The sequence below is a fragment of the Amblyomma americanum genome, chromosome 5 (assembly GCF_052857255.1).
Source record: "Amblyomma americanum isolate KBUSLIRL-KWMA chromosome 5, ASM5285725v1, whole genome shotgun sequence".
NCBI classification, from domain to species: domain Eukaryota; kingdom Metazoa; phylum Arthropoda; class Arachnida; order Ixodida; family Ixodidae; genus Amblyomma; species Amblyomma americanum.
The window spans coordinates 8,543,869-8,567,399 of NC_135501.1; the positions used below are offsets into that span (position 1 = coordinate 8,543,869).

General features: G+C 48.3%; 1 protein-coding gene across 23 annotated transcripts in view; it reads right to left on the minus strand.

The window, feature by feature from the left end:
• LOC144132260 (uncharacterized) overlaps window positions 1-23,531 on the minus strand; it is a 364,547-nt gene that overhangs the window by 202,311 nt on the left and 138,705 nt on the right. For all 23 annotated transcript variants that reach the window (XM_077664547.1, XM_077664563.1, XM_077664561.1 and 20 more), the window contains 2 exons: window positions 13,438-13,524; window positions 13,297-13,374 (listed from right to left, as the gene is read on the minus strand). In XM_077664547.1, the coding sequence (XP_077520673.1) occupies window positions 13,297-13,374; window positions 13,438-13,524 (165 nt within the window). The remainder of the gene's footprint in view (window positions 1-13,296; window positions 13,375-13,437; window positions 13,525-23,531) is intronic.

Here is a 23,531-nt window from a genome sequence, read left to right on the forward strand (position 1 = left end):
ATAAGCACATTCAAAGCTTGTGAAAAGAGCAATTGTTCATTCTCAAACGTCGTGTCTTTTCCAAAAATTAACTTGGTTGGCGTCAGTCGGCTTTCTCCTAAATTGTTCATTCTGTTTTTAACAACGCAGTGCAAAAGACATGGGTACAGGCTGGAGCAAAGCTTCCAAGACCAAGTAGGTCACGTAACACAGGCCGGTTACGCTTCGGAAGTTTCCGTGGCAGAAAAAGTTGGGGGCAGCAATGAATGACAAACTAATAATGACAAAAAGAAAAAAAAGTTCCTGTCATATCTGCTCATACAATTTAAGAAGCATTGGAAAGCGTGCGGGAGTGGACATTGTTTTTTACGTGCCTAAGCAGCGGTCTAGTCTAGTCCGAAAAGTGAATTTCTCGAGCAAGGAACCTCAAGGCTGCTCGAAGAGGCACGCTAAACCTTTCGTCTCTTGCAAGAGGGAGTTATTTATTCTTTGCCAGTGTCCTATGTGAAGACAACCAAACTGGCCAGTGCCTTAATGAAAGATTAAAAGAACACAAATACAATGTCTCACTTGCAGCTACCACAGGGTACGTGGCAAAGTACTGCAGAAACCGCAAGAGAGATGAAAGTGACGATAAAGATAATCATTGCAAGCCACTATATCAGGACTGCACTGTGATAGGATGAAACGGTGATGCTTTGGCGAGAGAGGTCATCCAAGCACAGATAACACGGCTTCACAAGGAATGTATTAGCAGGCCCTTGATAGCTTTGTCAGAAAAAGAAAGCCTATCGCGATTGCTGGCACGTTCCAGTTGATTTTTGAGGGTCGCTGTTTTGCATGCATGAACTGTGTGTTGTCATTTCCTATTCTGGCCACTGGTTTGTGAATAAAGGCTTCAGTTGTGAGTCAGCGCTGTGTTCTGCCGCCCTCACTTGTCCTGTCTTTCGCGCTGTAACTGTGGAAGATGGTCACCAACTCGGCCAACAACCTGCCTTGAGGAAGTGACCCTAGTGCTCTTGAGGGGAAACCGCTGCAGAGGCCATTGGCTGGGAAGCTAACTGCGACGTCTGTCCAAGCTTGATCGATTAATAATGCTGTCATTTTCCTAGATCAGCCCATCGGCCTTCCTTGCCTTCACTGCCTTCACTTCCGTGCATTCACTGACTCCACTTGCAGATGACTGCATTCCTCGCGCACACATCATCAAACGGCCCTGCAGTCCCTTTGGTGTTTATACCAATCTAGGCCGATAGTTTTTTTTTTCAAATAATAAATTCCAAACTTCAGCTTAGATTCGAGGATTTTAAAAAATGCGCCAGTTTTTCACTCAAACTGCTAAATATAGCGCCATCTAGAAAAGTCAGTATCGCAGCCACTACTAGCCATGCCAGTAGCCAACAGTACACAAGCGAGGCCACCATTTTGAGCTGTGTCATGTCGGCCATATCGGTGTGCGGCGTGGTGTTATCGCGATGGCACCAAGCAGGAGATGCCACTACAGCGCCGCTTTCAAGCGAAAAGTTGTGATAGCCGCAGAGGCATCGTCAAACTTTCAAGCCAGGCAGGACTTCGGCATCGACAAGAAAAACGCCCGTCGTTGGAGGAGAAAACAACAGCAGCTTTTTGTGTGCGCCACAATGAGAATGGTATTTAGCGGACCAAGGAAAGGCTGTCACCACCAAGTGGAGACAGTTTTGGCCGACTTTGCTCGGACGCAGAGAGCAGCTGCCCTTCCAGTGACAACACAAGTGCACCAAGCGAAAGCTAGGGAACTCGAGGCAGCGAGGCTTAACGCCAAAGGATTTCAAAGCTAGCCGGGGCTGGCTTCAGAAATTCATGAAGCGCTTCGGCTTCAGCCTCCGACGTCGCACTTCAATCACCCAGAAGCTGCCAAGCGATTTCGAAGAAAAGCTGATAGCTTTTCAGCGCTATGTGCTGCAAAAGAGAGAAGTGGCAGGCTACAATCTTGGGCAGATCGGCAACGCCGACCAGACGGCCGTGTATTGATATGTCGGTGGCGTACACTATGAATGAAAAGGGTGCTAAGGATGTGAACTTGCGCTCTGCAGGCTACGAGAAGCAGCACACAACTGTGATACTGTGCTGCACAGCTGATGGACATAAACTCCCTCCTTATATGATATTTAAAAGGAAGACACTGCCTCCTCGAGGAACTTTCCCAAGAAATGTCATTGTGCGGCAAATGAGAGCGGGTCGATGAAGGGTGCAATGGTGGAAGAGTGGCTTAAGATTGTGTGGCGACGGCGTCCAGGAGCTCTATTGACAAAGAACTCGCTCCTTGTCGTCGACTCTTACCGTAGGCACTTGACCGACAACGTGAACGCTGCGCTCACCCAAGCGAACACGGACCTCGCTGTCATACCGGGTGGCATGACGGGCTAGTTGCAGCCACTTGATGTCTACATCAACAAACCTTTCAAGGATCGTCTGCGGAAATATTACACGCACTGGTTGACTGAAGAAGACCACATGCTAACAGCAACGAGCCGCATCAAACGTGCATCGCTATCGCAGCTGGCGGGCTGGGTAGCTGCAGCGTGGGACGACATCCCAGGTACTCTGATCGTGTGCGCCTTTAAAAAGTGAAACATATCTAATGCGCTTGACGGTACCGAAGATAGAGCACTGTTTGAAGGTGACAGTGACAAGGAACACAGCGACGAGTCTAGCAGCGATGAGCTCTGCACGTTCAGATTCAATAAATGCCGTTTGCATTTTGTGAACGCTGTCCTCGCCTTTTTTGTGCGGCCTACGTTTGAGGTAATATTTTTTTGTTGTTGCTGGCTTCGGACTTTCGGGGGTCGGCTTATAGAGTAGCCGGCGGGTAATTCGGACTCCAATAATTCAGACTTGTAGGATATTTCAGACCTCGATGAGGCACCGTCAGTCACCCCATAGAAGCACATACTTATTCGCGACGGATATTTCAATCATCAAAAGTCGGAAAGTTCGATTTTTCGGACTAATTTCAGTCTCCTGCGAGTCAAAATTGGCCATCTTATCGGCTTTTCGCCAGTGCAAAAGGTGCCACCTTGGATTAAGGTGGATTTAGGCTGCAGTTGGATTGGCTTGACATACTTTCAGTACCTCATTGTTGCCAGTAGAGGTCCCTGTGATCTCGGACACTTTGAGGTGACAGCCGGATTGTCATCGCCGTCAACTTGTTTTTTGTCGCTGACGTTGTCGCGGGCAGTTATTGCTTGTCCCTCCCATACGTTAAAAATTGGTTGTTGGGGGAAGGAAATTGTGCAGGAGCTATCTGGCATCTCTGCCGGAAGGAATAAAGCAGGGACTGAGAGAAGGAAGGAAGAAAGAGGTGCTGTAATGGAGGGTGAATAATTTCGACCACCTGGGGATAACATCGCACAGCACACGGGCGCCTTAGCGTTTCGCCTCCATCGAAACGCGGCCACCGCGGTCGGGATCCAACCCGGGTACCCCGGATCAGTAGCCGAGCGCCCTAACCACTGAGCCACCGCGGAGGGTCTCATACATTTGCCATTCGCCGTTTCGTCACTTGGGTTCCTTTGACCGCGTCGACCGAGTGGCGCTCAGTCTTCATGAGGTTACATCCGTTCGCCGTTTTGTGATTGCGTCCGGCGGTTCCGCCGCTTTGAACGAAAAGTGCCTTGTCTTTGCGAGTGTTTGACAAGTGGTGTGGTGCACACTCGGGTTGTGGACAACATGGCCCCGCCTTGTCCGTCAAAGAAGCGTGGGAAGTATTCCAAATAAATGCGGTGACCTTGCTGTCTAGCGTGTACAGTGAAAGCACAACTTTGGCGCAAATACAGGTGCAAATCATCGCCAGCAAGAGAAATTTGTCGCAAGGTAAAATCAGTGACATTTTTAAGCCGATTTCATCTCAATAAAGTAGTTTTTTTGTACTTCACGGATTTTTCGGACTGTTCAATTATTCAGACCATTTCCTTGTGTCCCTTCGAGTCCGAAAAATCAATTGGTGACTGCAATCAGGGTCGGCCTAGATTCGAGTAAATACGGTAAGTAGCGATAAATCTGTTCTTCAGGTCACCAATAAAAAGGCACCATACAGTTTTAATTACACAACAAAATAATCTTCCACTTGTAAAGGTGACTGTACATAAATATCTTAGTCACAATTAAAAATCACCTTTCATGGTTCACTCACATTAACAACATTTGCTCGTCTGCTTTGTGGGGACCCGCCCTGCTGTCCCCTGTTTCCTTCCCGCAATGCATCCCTAGTCAGTTACCTTAACTAACAAGAGAGGGTGCTTGCGTCACAGCTACACGGGCGCCATGGACGGTTTGGTTGCTGAGTGGGGGAGATGACTCTCTTCAGCTGGGGACCGCGCACGGACTGTTCGGTGCGCGTTCCACTCTCTGCCAGCTGGGAAAGGAAGTGAGGTGGGAGAACGTTCTCCCGCATCCATCCGGCTTTCCCCCCGCCTTAGCATGGGCGAACATTTGCTTGTAACCTTGCTAGTGAGTCAGACAAACTTGCTCCCTTAGCGTATTTTGCTGCTAGCTGGCGTTATTGTTGCTGTAGCAAGAATTGCCTGTTTGTGTCAGCCAGAGTGTTGTTCCCCTCAGAGCAAGGCCCGCCGTGGTCGGCGTGCGCTCCTCTGTAGTGTACGCGGTCATCGGGTGACGTCCGGTGGTGATGAACTGTGTCAGCCGCTATTAAGCGGGGAAAACGTATTTATTCCCCCATTTAGAAACACCACACCTTCGAGAAGTCTTGGCCTACTTAAACACGCATAAAAACACGCTCCGTCTTAACTTGAACAACTTTCTTTCAACACCTTCATTCATATGAAACTTGAGCATGCTTCTGTCGCATAAGATCTGTTCCTAAAAAAAAAAAGAAACTTGAAATGGTACACAGAACAGCCCGCAGTTTCATCAGTAATTATTTTATTTTACTTTTATTTATTTAGAACATACTGCAGGCCTACAGTAGGCCCAAGCAGGAGGGGCGAGTACATAATATATGCAAAAAAGAACAGGTTTAGCAAAATTGAAAAAATGTTAAATACAAGTTGTAACACAAAATACAGCAATAAATACAAGGCTCAGATGCAAAATACAAAAAGTGAACGAAAAAAACGGCTCTGAAATTATATGCTGTGAAGAAAACATTGAGTCAAAAGAATCAGCTCTGGTTAAGAGATCTGGCGAACACCTGTTCCACTCCTCGATGGTGCGTGGAAAAAATGAGTATTTAAAGGCGTTAATCCTAGCACTGTAAGGGGTTAATGATTGTGTATGATGATTTCGTGTTTGGCGCGTAGTGTTAGGTTTAAACAGGACTTGTCGGGCTAGTTGGTTGATCATAATGCAAAAAAGACGAACTGCGCAACAAGAACACGGACGAAAGGGAGGCAGACACACACTAACGCAGACTTACAACTTTACTAAAGGAAGGAATACAAGGCAAATATATATAGCGATCCCAACGCACTTCAAATCTGATCAATATGGCACGTGACAATCTGCCCAGGCGATAAACAGACCACACAAGAACCAACGCTTACAAGATAATCTTATACCGGGCCGGCCCTTTCTATGAAAACAAAAAGCAAAGGAACGCTTAGCGACAGTGCACTCTTGAGAATTACGCGTTCTCCAAAGTAAGAAAATTCAAAACAAAACCACACCACTGTAGCCATCTGATACCACTGAAGCTCTAACCGCTTACAAGCGCAGGTGCTGACACCAAAACCAAGAGACGAAGCACACCCCCTTTTGAAAGCAAACAAAACGGGAAACAAGAACAACCACATCGGTTATCGTCAAAATAAAAAAAACAGTGAAAAAAGGCACCAGGTCAAAAGGGTAAAAACACCATGAATCAGCTCAAGAAGCTACGTCACAAAAACAGTGAAAATAGGCACCGAGTCATTTAAAAAACAAAAAGATGAAAGACGGGACAACAGTTTAAGACAACAACGGTTTTAAAAAAGGGGGAGGGGGGGGGGGGGGGTGAATGAAATCCGAAGCGTAGGAAAACATCTCAAACCATGACAGAACCGAAACAAAACTGAGATCGCTAATCAAATGAACAACGAAAGCATCAAACGCAATCAGGAGGCACTGCTCAATCACCAGGGCACAAACAGGCCACTAGGCTACACATGCCCCCGCAAAAACGAAAATTCTTTGGATGATAAGGAAATGGAAGCCTTGCTAACACAGTCTTGCTAATTCCGTCTTTTCGAACCATGGTTCGAAAAGACGGAATTTCTGGCCAGATTGAATGACAAATGGGAGCGTCTCGTCGTCGAAACTTTTTACATCGGCACCACGGACAACTGTGTTAGCAAGGCTTCCATTTCCTTATCATCCAAAGAATTTTCGTTTTTGCGGGGGCATGTGTAGCCTAGTGGCCTGTTTGTGCCCTGGTGATTGAGCAGTGCCTCCTGATTGCGTTTGATGCTTTCGTTGTTCATTTGATTAGCGATCTCAGTTTTGTTTCGGTTCTGTCATGGTTTGAGATGTTTTCCTACGCTTCGGATTTCATTCACCCCCCCCCCCCCTCCCCCTTTTTTAAAACCGTTGTTGTCTTAAACTGTTGTCCCGTCTTTCATCTTTTTGTTTTTTAAATGACTCGGTGCCTATTTTCACTGTTTTTGTGACGTAGCTTCTTGAGCTGATTCATGGTGTTTTTACCCTTTTGACCTGGTGCCTTTTTTCACTGTTTTTTTTATTTTGACGATAACCGATGTGGTTGTTCTTGTTTCCCGTTTTGTTTGCTTTCAAAAGGGGGTGTGCTTCGTCTCTTGGTTTTGGTGTCAGCACCTGCGCTTGTAAGCGGTTAGAGCTTCAGTGGTATCAGATGGCTACAGTGGTGTGGTTTTGTTTTGAATTTTCTTACATTGGAGAACGCGTAATTCTCAAGAGTGCACTGTCGCTAAGCGTTCCTTTGCTTTTTGTTTTCATAGAAAGGGCCGGCCCGGTATAAGATTATCTTGTAAGCGTTGGTTCTTGTGTGGTCTGTTTATCGCCTGGGCAGATTGTCACGTGCCATATTGATCAGATTTGAAGTGCGTTGGGATCGCTATATATATTTGCCTTGTATTCCTTCCTTTAGTAAAGTTGTAAGTCTGCGTTAGTGTGTGTCTGCCTCCCTTTCGTCCGTGTTCTTGTTGCGCAGTTCGTCTTTTTTTGCGTTAGGTTTAAGGAAGGGGTCTGCATTCATAGACAGTTTATGGTTTTTTAGTAAGAAAAGTAGTTTCAGTCTGAATTTTCCGGTGCAGCTGTAATGTTTCAATACCGTGAGTTTGCATGAGGGTCGTTGGTGAGTCAGTTACACGATACTTTGAAAAAATAAAACGGACAGCTTTGCGTTGAATCATTTCAAGGGCCTCGATGTTACGTTTAATGTAGGGATCCCAGACGGTGCACGCATATTCTAGTGATGGCCTTATTATTGAAAAGTAGGTTAATTTTTTAAGTTCAGGTGGGGCAAGCTTTAGTTTATGTCTAAGAAAGCAGAGTTTACGAAAGGCTGAGGAGCATACGTTTGATACATGTTTATTCCAGCTAAGGTTTTTCGTTATTGTAACTCCTAGATACTTGTACTCGCTGACTTCGGTCAGAAGGTGAGATGAAATATTGTAAGGGAATGAGAAGGAAGCCTTTTTGTTAGTTATCGTCATGTATACTGTTTTCTCTAAATTTAGCTTCATGTCGCATTTATTACACCATGTATGTATGTTCTGAAGATTGGAGTTTAGTAAAACTTGATCATCATGGCAAGTAATTTGGTGAAATAAAACGCATTCATCTGCAAATAATCTAATTTGAACAGGGGTAGTTATAACGTTAGTAATGTCATTGATATATATCAAAAAGAGGAGAGGTCTGAGGACGCTTCCCTGTGGGACGCCTGAAGTGACCGGCAGGTGGTTTGAATAGCAATCATCAATACAAACAAATTGTGTGCGGTGAGAAAGGTATGAGGAAATCCAACGAATTATGAAATTAGGAAGACCAATAAGTTCAAGTTTGTAAATTAGTTTGGCATGAGAAATAACATCAAAGGCTTTGCTGAAGTCTAAAAAAATAACATCCATTTGACCAGCGCTATTTAGTACACTTGCAAAAGTATGAATGACAGAGGTTAGCTGAGTGACAGTGGAAAAGCCTTTTCGAAACCCGTGCTGATGAGGGGTAAGTACCTTGTTATCGTTTAGAAATGTAGTTATGTAGTTAGCTATGATATGCTCAGCAAGTTTGCAACATGTGGAAGTTATTGATATGGGACGATAATTAGCAATCAAGGCAGGATCACCCTTTTTCAGCACAGGCACAATCCGCGCTTTCCTCCAGTCGGAAGGAATGTTTCCTGTTTCAAATGATTTGCGGAAAATAACAACCAGGAACTCTGTGATGGCTTCTGCATAACGGCGCAAAAAAATATTTGGTATCCCGTCAGGTCCAGCGGACGCTTTAGTTTTGAGGTTGAGTAGCATGGAGAATACGCCAGATGAAGAAACAATGTCGGGAGTCGTGTTTGGGAGACATGGTACTGGGTTGAACAAATAAACCATGATGGGAAAACACACTCTGAAAATACTTAATGAATGCCTCAGAGATTTGCGATTTATCAGCAAGCTGGACACCTTGACATGAAATGCGCGTAATTGTTTTTTTTCTTTTTCGATAAAAATTTCCAGAACTTATGTGGTGAGTCACGAAGAAAATTTGGCAGGCTATACTGAAAGTAATTTTGTTTAGCCTGGCGCAAAGCGCTTGTGAAGTTAGCCTGATGTATTTTAACTATATTTCGACAGGCACCCCCACGCTTCAGACGTTTGATTTTTCTTTTCAAATGTATTATTTCTCGCGTGATCCAAGGAGTTTTTTTACATGTTTTCTTTGTTCTATTAGGAATGTAGTTATCAATGCAGCACGTACAGATTTCTTTAAAATTATACCAGAGTTCATCAACATTAGTTCCTCGAAACATGTCAAGGTGTAAGCTGAAGTAGTCTAACACACTTTCATCATTAGCTCTGGAGAAGTTTTTCACGGAAATAATTTTTGCAGGTTCACTGTCGACATTTTGTTGAATGGGACAAGTAAAAACCACCATGCAATGATCAGATAACCCAGTTTCAACTGAAACAGTAAAACGTTCTGTTGCTTGGCTGAGAAAGACGAGGTCGAGAATAGATGCAGCTTCACCGTGTATGCGCGTTGGATGCTTAACTCCCTGTTGCAAATTATGAATAAGCATAATATCACACATGTATGAAGCATTTATGTCATTGTTTGTACTAGGGAAGGGACTATTCCAGTCAATATTTGGGAGTTTAAAATCACCGACAATATATATTTTATCACGGCGAAATTTAGACATGTGATCGGCCAGATCAGATAAATATTGAGGTGGTGAATCAGGTGGTCTGTATACAGCAAAAAGCACAAACGGTCTACCCCCGTACGACAGTTTTAAGGTCACACTTTCATGGTTAGCTATTTGCTGCAACGTGTGTGCCTCTGTGTTTTGATTCACCAGGACCGCAACTCCCCCTCCACGTGTTGCTCGATCACGGCGAAAAACTTGATAAGAGCGGGGGAAAACAGTTTCATCATCAATATCACCTCTCAGCCAAGTCTCGGCTATAACTACGGCGTGTGGATTATGAATCAACAAGATAGCCTCCAAAGCCTCCGATTTATTTACAATACTACGTGCATTAATATTAAGTAAGCGAAATTCCTTAACACGAGGTTGTGAAAGTCAGTCTTTGCTTTGATAACTGTTTTTATCATCGAGTTGATGCTCATCATAGCTCCATCTCGCAATCCTTTCTGATGTCTACGAACATATCTATTCTCGAAAGAAAGAGAGCACTTGCAAAACAAATTGGTGCACTCACTATACTTCAGCCGATTTAACATTATTCCTGCTCCCTATCTATCTTCTCAATCCACATGCCAGCACAACGCAACAGCTACAACTACCGTCTTTACACGATTGGAAGTCCGCTCGAAAGCATGTCTACCCCCCAATTTCAGAAAAGTAGAAAAAAACCTCCGAGATTGTTTAAGGGGGGATGCAGAGACCAGATCGCAATAATTGCGGAAAAAAACGATTTTGGGAAACCACGCGTTTCGGTATCTACAACGCCTAATCTACCGTAAAAACCGGAATATAGGTCGAACTTTTTTTCAAAAAACCATGGTGAAAAGTCGACCCCCGTCTTATATACCAGTCATTGGCGGAAAAAATACGGAAGTCTTGCAACAATGGGTGGCTGAAGTCAACAGCCTCCATCACCATCGCCATCAGCAGCAGTGCCGCCATTTTGCGTTTCAGTAGATGCAAAGCGGAAGCTGACGGCAATTTACCGTCGCCTTCAAGAAAAACACGATTGAGTACGAGGAAGCTCACGGGAACCTGGCGGCACAGCGCGAATTTGGAGTATCCGAAAAGAGCATTCAGTACTGGCGGAGGCAGAAGCTGCGTATTACAACTTGCAGCAACCAGAAGAAAACATCATTTCGTGGGCAGACCGTAGTGTATCGAGAATAGGAAGGAAACGTTGCGCTGCGAGCAAGATCGCTGCCTGTGACTGCCGAATGCATCCGCGTGAAAGCGGCAAAGATCGCGCGTGCCTCTAGACTCACGAGGGCGCAATTCAAAGGCTCGCCATCCTGGTTGTGGCGATTCATGAAGAGGAGGGCTTTGCTCTACGGCGCCGTACTTGCCTGTGCCAGAAACAAACACGCAGGCCGATTGGTGCGCGATATTGTTAAAAAATTTGCCGGGTGTACATACAAGCAGCATTTAAATGAAATTAAATACTGTCACCATTGTGCAACCTCTCGAATCGCATTTGTTTCAAAGTAAGGATGTCTTTCGGTACTTTTCCCATTGAAAAAGATCTTTTTCATTTTTAGAATTGGTTAGTTAGGGGGTCGACCTATATTCCGGTCCGACCTATAGTCCGGTTTTTAAGGTATGTTGTATCAAAATGGTTTCGCTGAAAACGCACTAAAAGTGCACGAAAAAATTTTAATTTGTCAGTGCGCAGGTCGAGAAAATAGTTATAAATCGCGGAAATCACCGCCGAGAACCCACCTCGCTCATTTAGCTCTTTATAAGCAGTGATAAAAAAAAAAAAAAACAGTCCTTCGGCAGCACCAGAGGGCTTCACCACTGCTTAGCGCTAGCCGCAGCGTCCCCATAGCGCAGCAGAATGGCCAGGCAGTGTCGAATCAGCAGCATCTGCCTGCATGCTTAGCACAGCAGGCACTGGTACCAACGCCAGTTGTACCAAAACACTCGGAATTCGCCCTGCCCGCAGTTTGCCAACAGCCCACACACCATCATTGCGCGATAGGTTTCAAGTGAACTCGCACGCACACTCATGGCCTGTCACAATTAACATGGCAGCTACAGCACAAAACACAGAAAGTTGCCTGCTGTCGCGTAGGTTTCAGTGCTATTTTCTTGGACAATGGCATCGAACCCGTCGACAACAGCGAAAACGTCCCTCAATTCATGTTCAATATTTACGAGCTAACATATATGTGTCCTCTGCGCGTCGTCTGCTGAAAGCCGTCTGCACATGCACTCCTTTTTGGCACCTCCTTGGAGGCTGGTGCCGCGGTTCCTTGCACCAAAGCAGCACCAAGGCTCCCCCCAAATCAATCGTGGACGGTGGTGCAGAGGGCACTGGGAACCGAGGGCTTTGGTGCAGTGCACCATGAACCGATGCAGGCGGTGCAGTGAACCACAGCTGAATCGAATACAGCTCAAGTATACCCGTTTTTGCACTGCCTTTGGCGCAGCTCGAGCCCCGATCAAGGTTGTGATGAACCCGGCATAACAGAATGGGCACTTCAGCAGAAGTCCTTGGCAACTTGCGTGGCTTCAGAGACGCGATAATTAGGAGACGTCAGGTTGGTAAGGGAGATTGGTAGCAGACGAATGACGGCCATAAAGAAGAAAGAAAGGAGAGAAGCCGGTAGCGGACTGCGTAGCGGTAGGGTATGCTAGGTTACATAAGGAAGAACGAGATCCCAGCTGGGGTGGTTAGAAGCGGTGCACATAGGGTCCCTGAGGGTGCGGTTAAATCGCTCGGTGAGGCCGTTGGTCAGTGGATGATAGGCAGTGGTGGTACGACGAATGATGCTGCACTGGGTGAACAGGGCTGTGACAACATCGGACAAAGGTATTTTTTCCCACAATAAGGAAAGAGACAAAAATTTGGGAAAATAACTTGCATTACGCTTGCGTAAGTACCACTGGGCACAAAGGATGACATGGATTTGCTTTCCTTCCTCCTCACTCTCGCTGCCAGGGGTGTGGCACGCATTGGCAGTTGTTGGGTGGAGGCTGCGCCACCATTCACGTGATGAATTGGAAACGAGTGGCGGTCTTTTGCTGTGTCTCACTGGGACCCACCAGTGAGCCAGTGTGGGTTGCCACACACTTCCATGCAGCCGCTTGAAGGGGTCCTTGTGGGCTGTACATTAGAGCCCGCCCCCTCTGCCTTTCTTTCTGTGCAGACGACGTCGGAGGTATGTGGCATGCAGTTTGCCTTCTCCTGCATTGAGCGGACGTTGCCCGGCATTGTGAACGAGGTAGTAGGCGCCTCTGCTGCTGCTGCACCATTGTGGGCCACCAACCACCACCTCCTCACTCACCCTTGCATTGGAGCTGCATTTTCACTTGCCACCCTGACTGCACAACTGTGGTTTTTGCAGCCGGCAGTTCATTTTTTGCCTAGTTTTTCAGCTGGTGGTTTTCAAGGGCACAAAATTAGCAGTGACACAGCGGTGGCATTGCAAGTCTTGAGCACCAGGCAAGATAACCCACGGTCCTCAAGAGTAACGGAATGGATTTCCAGAGGAGGCAAACGTAGCAGGGGGCAGCAGGAAATTAGGTGGGCAGTTGAGGCTAAGAAGTTTGTGGGGATAGGGTGCCCGCAGCTGGCACAGGTCAGGGATAAGTGGAGAGATCTGGCAGAACCATTTGTCCTGCAGTGGACATAGTCATGCTGATGATGATGACGATCTCCTCTTAAGATTTCTATTAGTGATTACCTTAGTAAACGCCCTGTAAGCAACAGGCAGTAACCTGGCAGAGTACCTGGGAGCAAGTCCATCAGTCGATGAGGCTTACAAGGCTGCTTGTGAACATGGTTCGCATAGCCAGGGTAGGGGACACTGATTGTTGCTCTTACTCCGTCCCTAAAAAGCTATGGTCATCTATGTATTGCCTAATCTTTTGCTCTCCATTTTTATACAAAGAGGGGACGAGTGAAATGTTTAGTGCAGACACAGGGAACTCACCTTGACCATGGGCAGCAAACGCTCCAGCAGCTCACGCTCCTTCTGCTCGTGCTCGGCCAGCAGCCGCTGCTCCAAGCTCTGCACACCAAGAAGCCCCTCTTTAGGCCCTCACCTTCTTCTTGGGAACGCAGCAGAGCTCACCTGCATCTCCTGGGTGTGGCTGACTTGGAGTGCCTCCAGCTCCTTGGTCAGCGCCTTGGCTTGGGCTTCGGCTTTGCGTTCATATGCCTGCACCACAAGAGCAGCCTTCGCTGAGGCTCAGCATGCTGCAGCCAGTCCAATCTCCTCCTTACCCCGTGCTTGAAAGAACCTTTTCGGGCATCAAATATGCTAGTATGCTGTCATTAGAAGCTGCTCTCTGTTGTGCCAACATTTTGCCATCCACAGCTCAAGTAATGCTATTTACCGCAGACTGCCTTTAAGACAAACTTGATGGGACGATCAAAATTTCTCATTAAAGGTGCCCCAAAAATTATATATGATCATGATAGGTGTGTCAAAAATCTGCTACACTAAGGATATTGCCAAACTACAGCGCATCCAGCACCTTTCTCCTATATTTATTCCGTATGATAATCAGGCAACTTTATCAGTCACTAATAGGCTGAAGCAGCTCAACTTCAAACCCCTTCATGTAAGCCATCAAGTTTCCACGCTGAAATTATTTTTCCACAAGAATGTGGTATGCAATGTGATACCTTCATTTTTGCTGCACCCCGTAGATCAGTGAGACTACTCCAAGGTAATAATGCTCATAATCCTACTTTCCCCACACAACCCACCAGTGGCCACCATTGAATCTTGCAATGACAAAAATCTTTGCAGAATTGTTCCTCCAGCACTAGTAACTCTCTCCTGCTTGAACAACGCTGTTAAAATAACAATGAATAAAATTACCTGGCAGTGAGTGAGGGTGTCTTTTTTTGCATTGGGTCTATGGCAACCCACCTAAATGCCCTCATACTGTTACTCTTATCCAAGACAGATTCTTAAATCACTCCCTCCCTACCACTTGCTGTTTTATTTCAGCTCTGCGAGATGTTTGGTTTATGGGGGTTTAACATCGCAAAGCGACTCGGGCTGTAAGAGACATCGTAGTGAAGGGCTCCAGAAATTTCGACCACCTGGGGTTCTATAAGGGGGGACACGGCTCTTTGCGGCTGAAAATTGGTCAGAAAATTGGATTTTTGATCTTTTCATTTTCGTGATCCTAAGGTTATTGCGCAGCTATCTACGAATTTTCATTGAAAAATACTGCCTAATTCATGCGTTATAGTATTCCAAAGACATGAAACCGCGCACGCAGCCCATTAAATTGAGGCCTAATCGCACGAACTTTGATCGCTCGCAGTTCGAGAAATACACGCTCCGACGGCGCCATTTTGATTTCGTTCGAAAGGTCGCAATTCAGGCTATTCCCATATTCCGGTTGGCAACAATGAGCAAGCCCTGGAAGCGGTAAACAAACAAAATGCGCGCTGCTATTCATTTTCCAAATCACGTGACCAAAATGGCGGCTTTTGGTTGGCTGGCGGCGCCTACCGCTTGCAGCCCGGCGCCATTTTGTGTAAGTCGCGCCATCCCACTGCTATGGCCAAGTGAGGTTCGTCGGCCGCTTATTTATTTTTATTTATTTTTATTTATTTATTAGTTACCTGCATCGCCCCGCAGGGCATTACAGCAGGGGGGTACAGACTTCATTTATAGGTATAAAGCAATAATTGCAGTGCATGGAAAAATGCTTCGTTAGATGTAATACATACAATGCTCGATGGCAAACTGTTCCAGTCCCGAACAGTTCTAACAAAAAAAGAATAACGCAAGACGTCACCCTTGCAAGAAAATTCTCTGACCATCAAGCAGTGGTCCAGCCGCTTTGATATATAATGAGGTGCCTGGATATATTGTTCGCGGTTTATGCCAGTTTTTGAATAATAAATCTCATGAAAAAATTTCAATCTGATGTACCTTCTACGGTCCTTCAACTCTTGCCAGTTAAGTTTTCGTTTGCTTTCCGTCATACTAACTTGCCAATTATAATTACCAAGAACAAATCTAACTGCCCTATTCTGAATTTTCTCTAATTTTCCTACACACTCAGATGTGTGTGGGTCCCAGCAAACACATCCATATTCAAGTATGGAGCGTACATAACTGAAATACAGCTGTGTTTTTAAGTTACTTGGTAAATGGCTAAAATTCCGCCGTAGAAAACCCAAACGTGACGCTGCCTTATTCGCAATATAATTAATGTGCTTATTCCATCGTAAGTCCGATGTAAAAAAGACGTCTAGATATTTAAATGACTTGCTTACGTTGAGAGTAAAATCATTAATTCTATACCTATACGGATGATTAGCACGTTTTTTTCTTGTGAAGGTGACGTGAACAGTTTTGTTTATATTTAAGGACATGTCCCAACGTACACACCAGTCTGCCACAGTATCTAAATCAGCTTGCAGGATTTGTGAATCAGAAGTGGAATTTACTAGTACTCTGTAAACAACCCAATCATCGACAAACATCCTGAATGAAGACTGTATGCCAACTGAAATATCATTAATATACAGCAAAAACAAAAGTGGTCCCAATACTGAGCCTTGGGGAACTCCCGACGTAACTGGTGCATACTGTGAAGAAATACCGTTCAGAACAACAGCCTGTCTTCGTAACGACAGATATTCTGCAATCCACGCAATTACTTTACAATCCAGGTTATACGCTTTCAATTTGGAGAGAAGAAGACTGTGTGCGACAACATCAAATGCTTTGCGGAAATTTAAGAAAACGCAGTCCACAATTTGTTGCTTATCGATTGCCGATGCCAAATTATGAATGAACTCTACCAGCTGCGTACTGCAGGAAAATCCACGCCTGAAACCATGTTGACTAGTGCATAGGAGATTGTGTTTGGTGAGATGGGCCATAACGCAACAATATATTACATGCTCCATAATTTTACAGGTTATGCTGGTTAAGGAAACGGGTCTGTAGTTCTGAACGGAGTTTCGCATACCACTCTTATGTATGGGCACGACACGCGCTACCTTCCAATCAGCAGGCAAGTCGGTTTCATTAAGAGACTTCTGGAACAGCCGGGTGAAATACAGACATAATGTATCCGGACAATTCCTTAAAATTGCGGCAGAAATGTCATCAGGGCCACAAGCCTTAGCCTGATTCAAATCCTTCAATAATTTACGCACACCGTCAACACAAAAAGTAACTTCCAGCATGCAATCTATTTCAAGAGGTAATGCAAAACAGACAGAACGTGAACTAGGTGGCAAAAACGCAGATGAAAAATAACGGCTAAACATTTCAACTTTAGCCTCATCATCAAGGATGATTAACTCATCATTTTTCAGAGCAGGTACTGAGCTGTCATCCTTACCATTACGCTTCACATATCTCCAAAATTCTTTGGTATCTCTGACAAGTTTTTCTCCTAAATTCGAAAAATACAAGTCTTTAGCGATGTGAGACTTCTGTCTGAATTCATTTTTTATTGTTTTCAGCAAGGCCAAACACTCTGGCGATTTAGACAACTTGTATCTTCGATAAATTCGTCGCTGTCTGCGAACAAGGGCACGTAACTCAGTGTTAAACCAGGGTTTATCTCGAGCTCTCTTACTTGATATAATGCTTGATGGAATAAAAGCTTCACGTAATTCGAACAATTTCTGTTTGAATGTATTCCATAGCTGTTCGATATTTAAGTTATCCGCGAGTTCATCAAAAGTTGGAAAGAACGAATCGAAAGCAGCGCTAATCGCCTCGTAGTTGGCCCTGCTGTAGACATAAATCTTTCGCCTAGGTGGTTTTGCAACCTTCACATAGTGAACTAATAAATCTGCTAGAAAAATATTGTGGTCGCTCAAAGCAGGCAACACTTGTACATTGCATACAACATCAGGCACGTTACACAGCAAGAGGTCGAGTACGTGACCAGTTCCGTCCGTTCGTGATGGCTCATGCACATACTGACAAAAGGTGTTGGAATCTAAAATGTCAAAAAAAGTTGAGTATAGATTCCCTCAAGCTATATCTCTTGGTTCGTCAGCTGACCAGTCAATGTCCGGAAGGTTAAAGTCCCCCCCTAAAACAAGGCTTTCAGTGTTAATGGTTTCAAGAAAATGAGATAAGCCAACTAGCGGCTTTACAGAAGGACCAGGAGGCCTATAAAATGACCCAAGAACCATTGCTTTCCCGTTCGGTAGTCGTACTTTGCAAACAATCAATTCAGTTTCACTATCAGAGAATTCCATTTGAGTGCACGGGACACTTTTATGGACCAAAATAAACACTCCTCCGCCACGTGCACAACGGTCGCGACGAAAACACTCGTACGTGTCAGGAAATATTTCAGCGCTTGAGATGGTCGGATCGAGCCACGATTCTATATTTCGATTTGCGCAGTCATAGACTAAATGTACAAAAAGGCAGCGAAATACAGAGATCCGAAGCATGCTGGGCACACTGCATTGTCGCAACCTGGTGTCGACGACCAGTGACAACGCTTCGCGGCAGCCCCATAACGCCGTAACCTGTGGGATACACTGTTATCCCCTCCTCGTCCCCCGCGCCAGCGGCGACCGTGACTTACACGGGCGCACTAGCCACCAGGAATGTGGAGAGAAGGCACCCCCGCGACTCTGCTCATTTCCGCCCCAGCACTGACGTGACGTCACGGCAGCGCGCTGCCTTCTGCGGAGAGGGTAGCACGCCTAAGCTTGACGGCAACGATTTGCTGCCAGGGAGGCAATGCCCGAAGGGATAAAAGGGGGGAACGCGCGGCGGGAAGCGACTCTCGCTGCCGGACCTTACCTAACTGCCCCACGGACCCCTTCCGCTGCCTGCCGGCCCCCGAACACCAACGCCAGACGACGTCAACGACCTGGTGAGCTGCTGAACATCTATTTTACGGATAGAACATTCTTCCGCAGTGTGCTTTACCTCGCGTTAGGATAATAAACTATTTCCTAGCGTGCCCTGCCGTTGCCTATTTCGTCCGGACCTGCCGTGGCTGCGACTCTGCGCCACGGGTTGGGGAAACGTGTTGCGTACTTGAATAACGCCTGCGTGTAGCTTGCACGGAAGCTCGCCTTCCCGTCCGGCTGGACGCAGAGTGACCCCATATCTTGGCGCCCAACGTGGGGCGAACTAGGCAATTGAGCAGTGACCTTTGTTGGAGCGAACGACTACCGTCGCCCTAACAAAGGATGGCAGCCAACAGGAATGACTTGCAGTCTTTGTTTATGCTGTCAGACCCAGCAGCACATAACCAGGGCTCCCTACTTGACGCGCCGTTGGAAGGGTTTGAATTTGTGAATCTTGGGCGTTCCACGCGGAATAGCCGAGGAACATCCCCTGACGCATTGGTAGGACTTAGGCCTGGCATGGTCGGCTCCACATCGGGCGCCTCGCTGCTCCGCGGCTCGAACAATCAGGCACCTAGGCCTCATCATTCGACGCCATCAGCGGCTGCGCCTAACTCCGGGGGCGTTAGTCCGCAATCATCCGAGGTGCTCTTGCAGAACGCAATGCAGATTATGCAGAGTCTAGCGGGTATTTTGCAAAACAATTTGCAAGCCCCGGCCCAGTCACCACGTGTTAGGATAGACTTGCCTACCTACACGGGGTACCACGACAGCACGGGAGCAAACGAGTACCTCGACCGTCTGCTGCATTATTAGCAAGTGACAGGAATAGCAGACGTCAAAATGCTCGCGCGTGTTGTGCCCGTTTCTTTGACGGAGCAAGCGGCCCGATGGTACCGACTAGCCGGCAACCGAGCGAGGACAATGGAGGAGTTTTGCGCCAGCTTCCGCGACGAATTCCTTCCCGCAAACTATGAGTGGCGTTTGAGGAGAGAGCTGGAGCTCCGAACCCAGCATCCCGACGAGTCTCTGTTAGAGTACGTCCGAGCGATGGACGAACTTTATCGCCTCGCTGACCCTCGCGCCACGAACACGGAGAAAGTTGAGCGTGTCACGAGACAAGCGCACCCGACTTTCACGGCTTACCTGAGAGGAGTCAGGTTCAGAGATTTGGATGAGCTGGCAGCTGAGGCGAAGCGCATTCAGGGAGACATCCTCTCTGCACGAGCGTATCGGCCGCCCCCACCCGCATCACTGTCACTTGAGCCGCGCTGCGCGTGGAATGGCAACTCAGCGCGCAGCCCCTCCAGAGCTGAAGCGTCAGCACGATTTGCTGACGAGCATGTCCCAAGGGGTTGGGAGTTGTCCGACCGCGCTTTGGACCTTTTCAGCTACGCGTCGCGAACAGCACATGTTGCCGCAGAGGGGAACGAACCGAGGCGAGATCGCGAGGCCGACACGCGGCCCCCACCATCCGCGCCGCGAGTTCGAGATGACCGACCGGAACGGGGCGACCAGCGCCTAGCCCGTCGGGGCCCGGGCAACCGTTGCTACCGGTGCGACCAGCCGGGGCACTTCGCCCGCGAGTGTGGCCGCCCTCCCGCCCGTGACCAAACAGTCGGGAAACGGCCAAAGCCGCCGGTGATCGACCTTCGATCCCGCGCGGCGTACACAGAAAACCCTGGTTTGCTAGCGCCTTTGGCATGTCGCGTAGGAAGTTCTGTTGACCTGCCAGTGCCGTTCATTGAGCTAACGATAGCTCGAAAGAAATTCACCGCGTTACTAGATACAGGAGCAAGCGCTTCTTTGTTCGGTGACGAGGTGTTAAACCATCTCCGCGAGAACAAAATCCGGCTGAGAGAGTGCGATAACACTTTTCGCCTCACGAGCGGCACAGCGCAATCAAGCGGTGCAGCTAGGATAGTGGTTCGCTGGGAAAGAGGCGAGCGGCAACAACGCCTCGTTCATCTTCCCTGTTTATCCGTTCCTGTAATTCTTGGACGAGACTTCCTAGCCAAGACAGGCATTGTGATAGACATCAGCAGCGGAGGCTACAGGGAGCGCACGTCAGGCGCCTTGAAGCCTTTCACGAAAGCGCCCGCGGCGTCGCAGACCATTCAGACTCCGAACGCGGCGCAAGCGGAGGGAGACCGTGACAAATCCACCCCGCCAGCCCGAGATCCAGGAGGCGAGCGGACCATCGCCGCTGAGGGAGAGGGCAGGGAGAAGGTTGCCGCGGTAGAAAGCTGCTCTGCCGCGCAGGGAAGGTCAGCGCACCCCTTGTTGTCGGAAGTGAACAGCGTGACGGAGAGGGAGAAGGCACGTTTGTCATCGCTCCTCTACGAGTACAACGCGACATTCACTGACCGCCCGGGCCTCACTACCCTAGTCAGGGACCGAATAGACACGGGTGACGCACTGCCTTGGAAGTGCAATCCTAGACCAATTAGCTTGGCCAAGAGAAAAGCACTGGACAGCGCCTTAGACGAACTTATCGACACTGGCGTTGTTGAGAGGTCTAACAGCCCTTGGGGCTTCCCGGTAGTCTTGGTTCCAAAGAAAGATGATACATATCGACTTTGCGTGGACTACCGCAAGCTGAATGAGGTTACAAGGAAAGACGCGTACCCTCTACCAACCATTTCTTCCCTAGTGTCCAACCTAGGTGGGGCGAAGTACTTCACAACGCTCGATGCTAGCCGCGGGTACTTTCAGGTTGAAATGAATGAGCGGGACAAGGAGAAAACTGCTTTCACTTGTCACAGAGGCCTCTTCCAGTTCAAGAGAATGTCTTTTGGCTTGGTAGGAGCACCCGCTACTTATCAGCGCCTAATGGACCGTGTTCTGGGAGATGCGAAGTGGCAACATGCGCTCGCTTACCTAGACGACATCATGGTGTACTCGAAAACGTTCGAGGAACACCTGCGCCACTTGAGGGACGTCCTAGAGAGGCTGAGGTCCGCGGGAATCACTTTGAACCCGAAGAAGGCACAGATCGCCGCGACCCGAATAACACTGTTGGGGTTCACGATCGACAGAGGCCGCATTCTGCCGTGCGACGATAAGCTTGAGGCTTTGCTTAAGTTTCCGTCGCCCACAGATATAGCCGGTCTCAGGCGCTTCCTGGGAATGGTGAACTTTTATCGCCAGTTCATACCAGATTGTGCAGCGCTGCAGGCGCCTTTGACAAAGCTTTTGAAGAAAGGCGAGCGCTGGAGTTGGGGTCACGAGCAAGAGGATGCACTGCGCAACCTCACCAAAGTGCTCGCTGACACGGCTGAGTTGCAGCTACCCGACCTAAACAGGGAGTTTGTGATTCAAACCGACGCAAGCGACCTGGGCTTAGGAGCAGTGTTGCTTCAGGAGCATGAAGGCGTTCTCCGTCCGGTAGCTTTCGCGAGCCGTTCGTTGACGCCGGCAGAGAGAAACTACTCGGTGACAGAGAAAGAATGTCTCGCGATAGTTTTTGCTCTGCGTAAGTTCGACTACTACGTCGATTGGGTGGCATTTGTGATCGAGACGGATCACAGGCGCTCACCTGGCTGAGACGACTCAGCGAGCCGAGCGGCCGCCTAGCGCGTTGGTCCCTGTTGCTGCAGCGTTACGACTTCACCGTGCGCTACCGCAAAGGGAAAAACAACGCTGTGGCTGACGCACTCTCGCGAGCGCCTGTCCTGTGCGAGGGAGGTCACGCGACCGACCGCCCGACAGCCGGAGAGAGTGAGGGACAGACCCGAGCCGTAGCCCAGGTAAGGAACGCGGACCAACCGTTGATCCAGGGCGACAGCGTGAACCACGTTGACTACGCGAGTTCCGTGGGGATCGTGTTCAGCAGAAAGGAGCTGCTCGAAGCTCAGCAGAAGGATCCGTTTTGTCGAAAGGTGTTCGACGGGCTCCGGGAGCCGGGCGGCAGGGCCGCCACGCACACGGAGACGGCTGGTTTTGCTGTCGGTGTGGAGCACTCGGAAACAGCTGGTAGTGCTGTGAGCGCGATGGATTCGTATCTACTGGATTCCGACGGCGTCCTGCTGAGGTATATTCCCTCCGAAAACGACACAAACGAGGCGTTCAAGGTGGTGATACCGCGAGTATTGAGAGCAGCACTGTTACGCTACTTTCACGACTCGTGCATCGCTGGGCATGCAAGCGGCCCCAAGACTTGCACTAAGTTGTGTCGCTTTGCTACCTGGCTTAGCATGAAAAGGGACGTAATACGCTACGCCCGCTCGTGCCATGTGTGCCAAAGTGTGAAGCCCCGAGGCGGACGACCACCCGGCCTCATGCACCCGATTAACAGCCAGACTCCCTGGCAAATCGCGGCGTGTGACATCATGGAACTGTATCCTATGACACCGAGTAGGAACAAGTTCTTGCTGGTGGTCACCGATCACCTCAGCAAGTGGGTTGAACTTTTCCCCCTTAAAAAGCTGACGGCACAAGTGATCATGGAGAAGCTGATGGACGTATTCACCAGGTTCGGTTTCCCAGAGCAGCTGATAACGGATAGCGCGTCCTACTTCACTGCGAAGGTGTTCATTGATTCGTGCGCTGCACTCGGCATTAAGCACAAGAAAACGATCACCTATCATGCTCAGTCGAACCCCACAGAACGAGTCAATCGCAACGTTAAGCACTTGCTAGTCGCGTACTCTGAGAAGCACAAAGATTGGGACTCCTATCTGCCGGAGATCGCGTTTGCTTTGCGTTCAACCGTTAACCGCTCGACTGGGTATGCGCCGTCTTCTCTCAATCTGGGTAGAGAGCTGCTAAATCCGATGGACCGGATTCTATCGGACAGCAGGAAGACGCCAGTCGCTTCGTCAGCACGAGCCGAGTACGCGACGCAGCTGCGCGCTAAGATGACGGAGGCCTTACACAAGGCTCGCCGCAACCTGAGCACTGCTAGGGCGCAGCAGAAAGCACAGTACGACCGCTCGCACCGGGATGTTCACTACGAAGTGGGCGATCTGGTGCTTCGACGCCATCGCGTTCTCAGCGACGCTAGCAAACAGTTTGCGGCCTCGTTGGCGCCGAAATGGATCGGGCCGTTCCGCGTGCGAGAGAAACTTTCCTCGCTCGTTTACAGGCTCGAGGACTTGCGGTCGAAACCGACAGGCGGACCGGTGCACGTATGCGACCTGAAACGCTACGCGCAGCGAGATGAGTGGGCAGAGGACACAGCCCGACTCGCGCCGCAGTCGAATAACGAGCGCTGCAATCAGCCGGCGAACCCCGCGTCCAGCTATAACTTGCGCCCTAGGCAGAAATAGAATCTGCCTGCGCAGCCTAGAGCGAGGGCGCGAACCGGTAGGCAGTCTCGTTAGGTGCATGAACGTACGGGCCGCTCATGCCGAT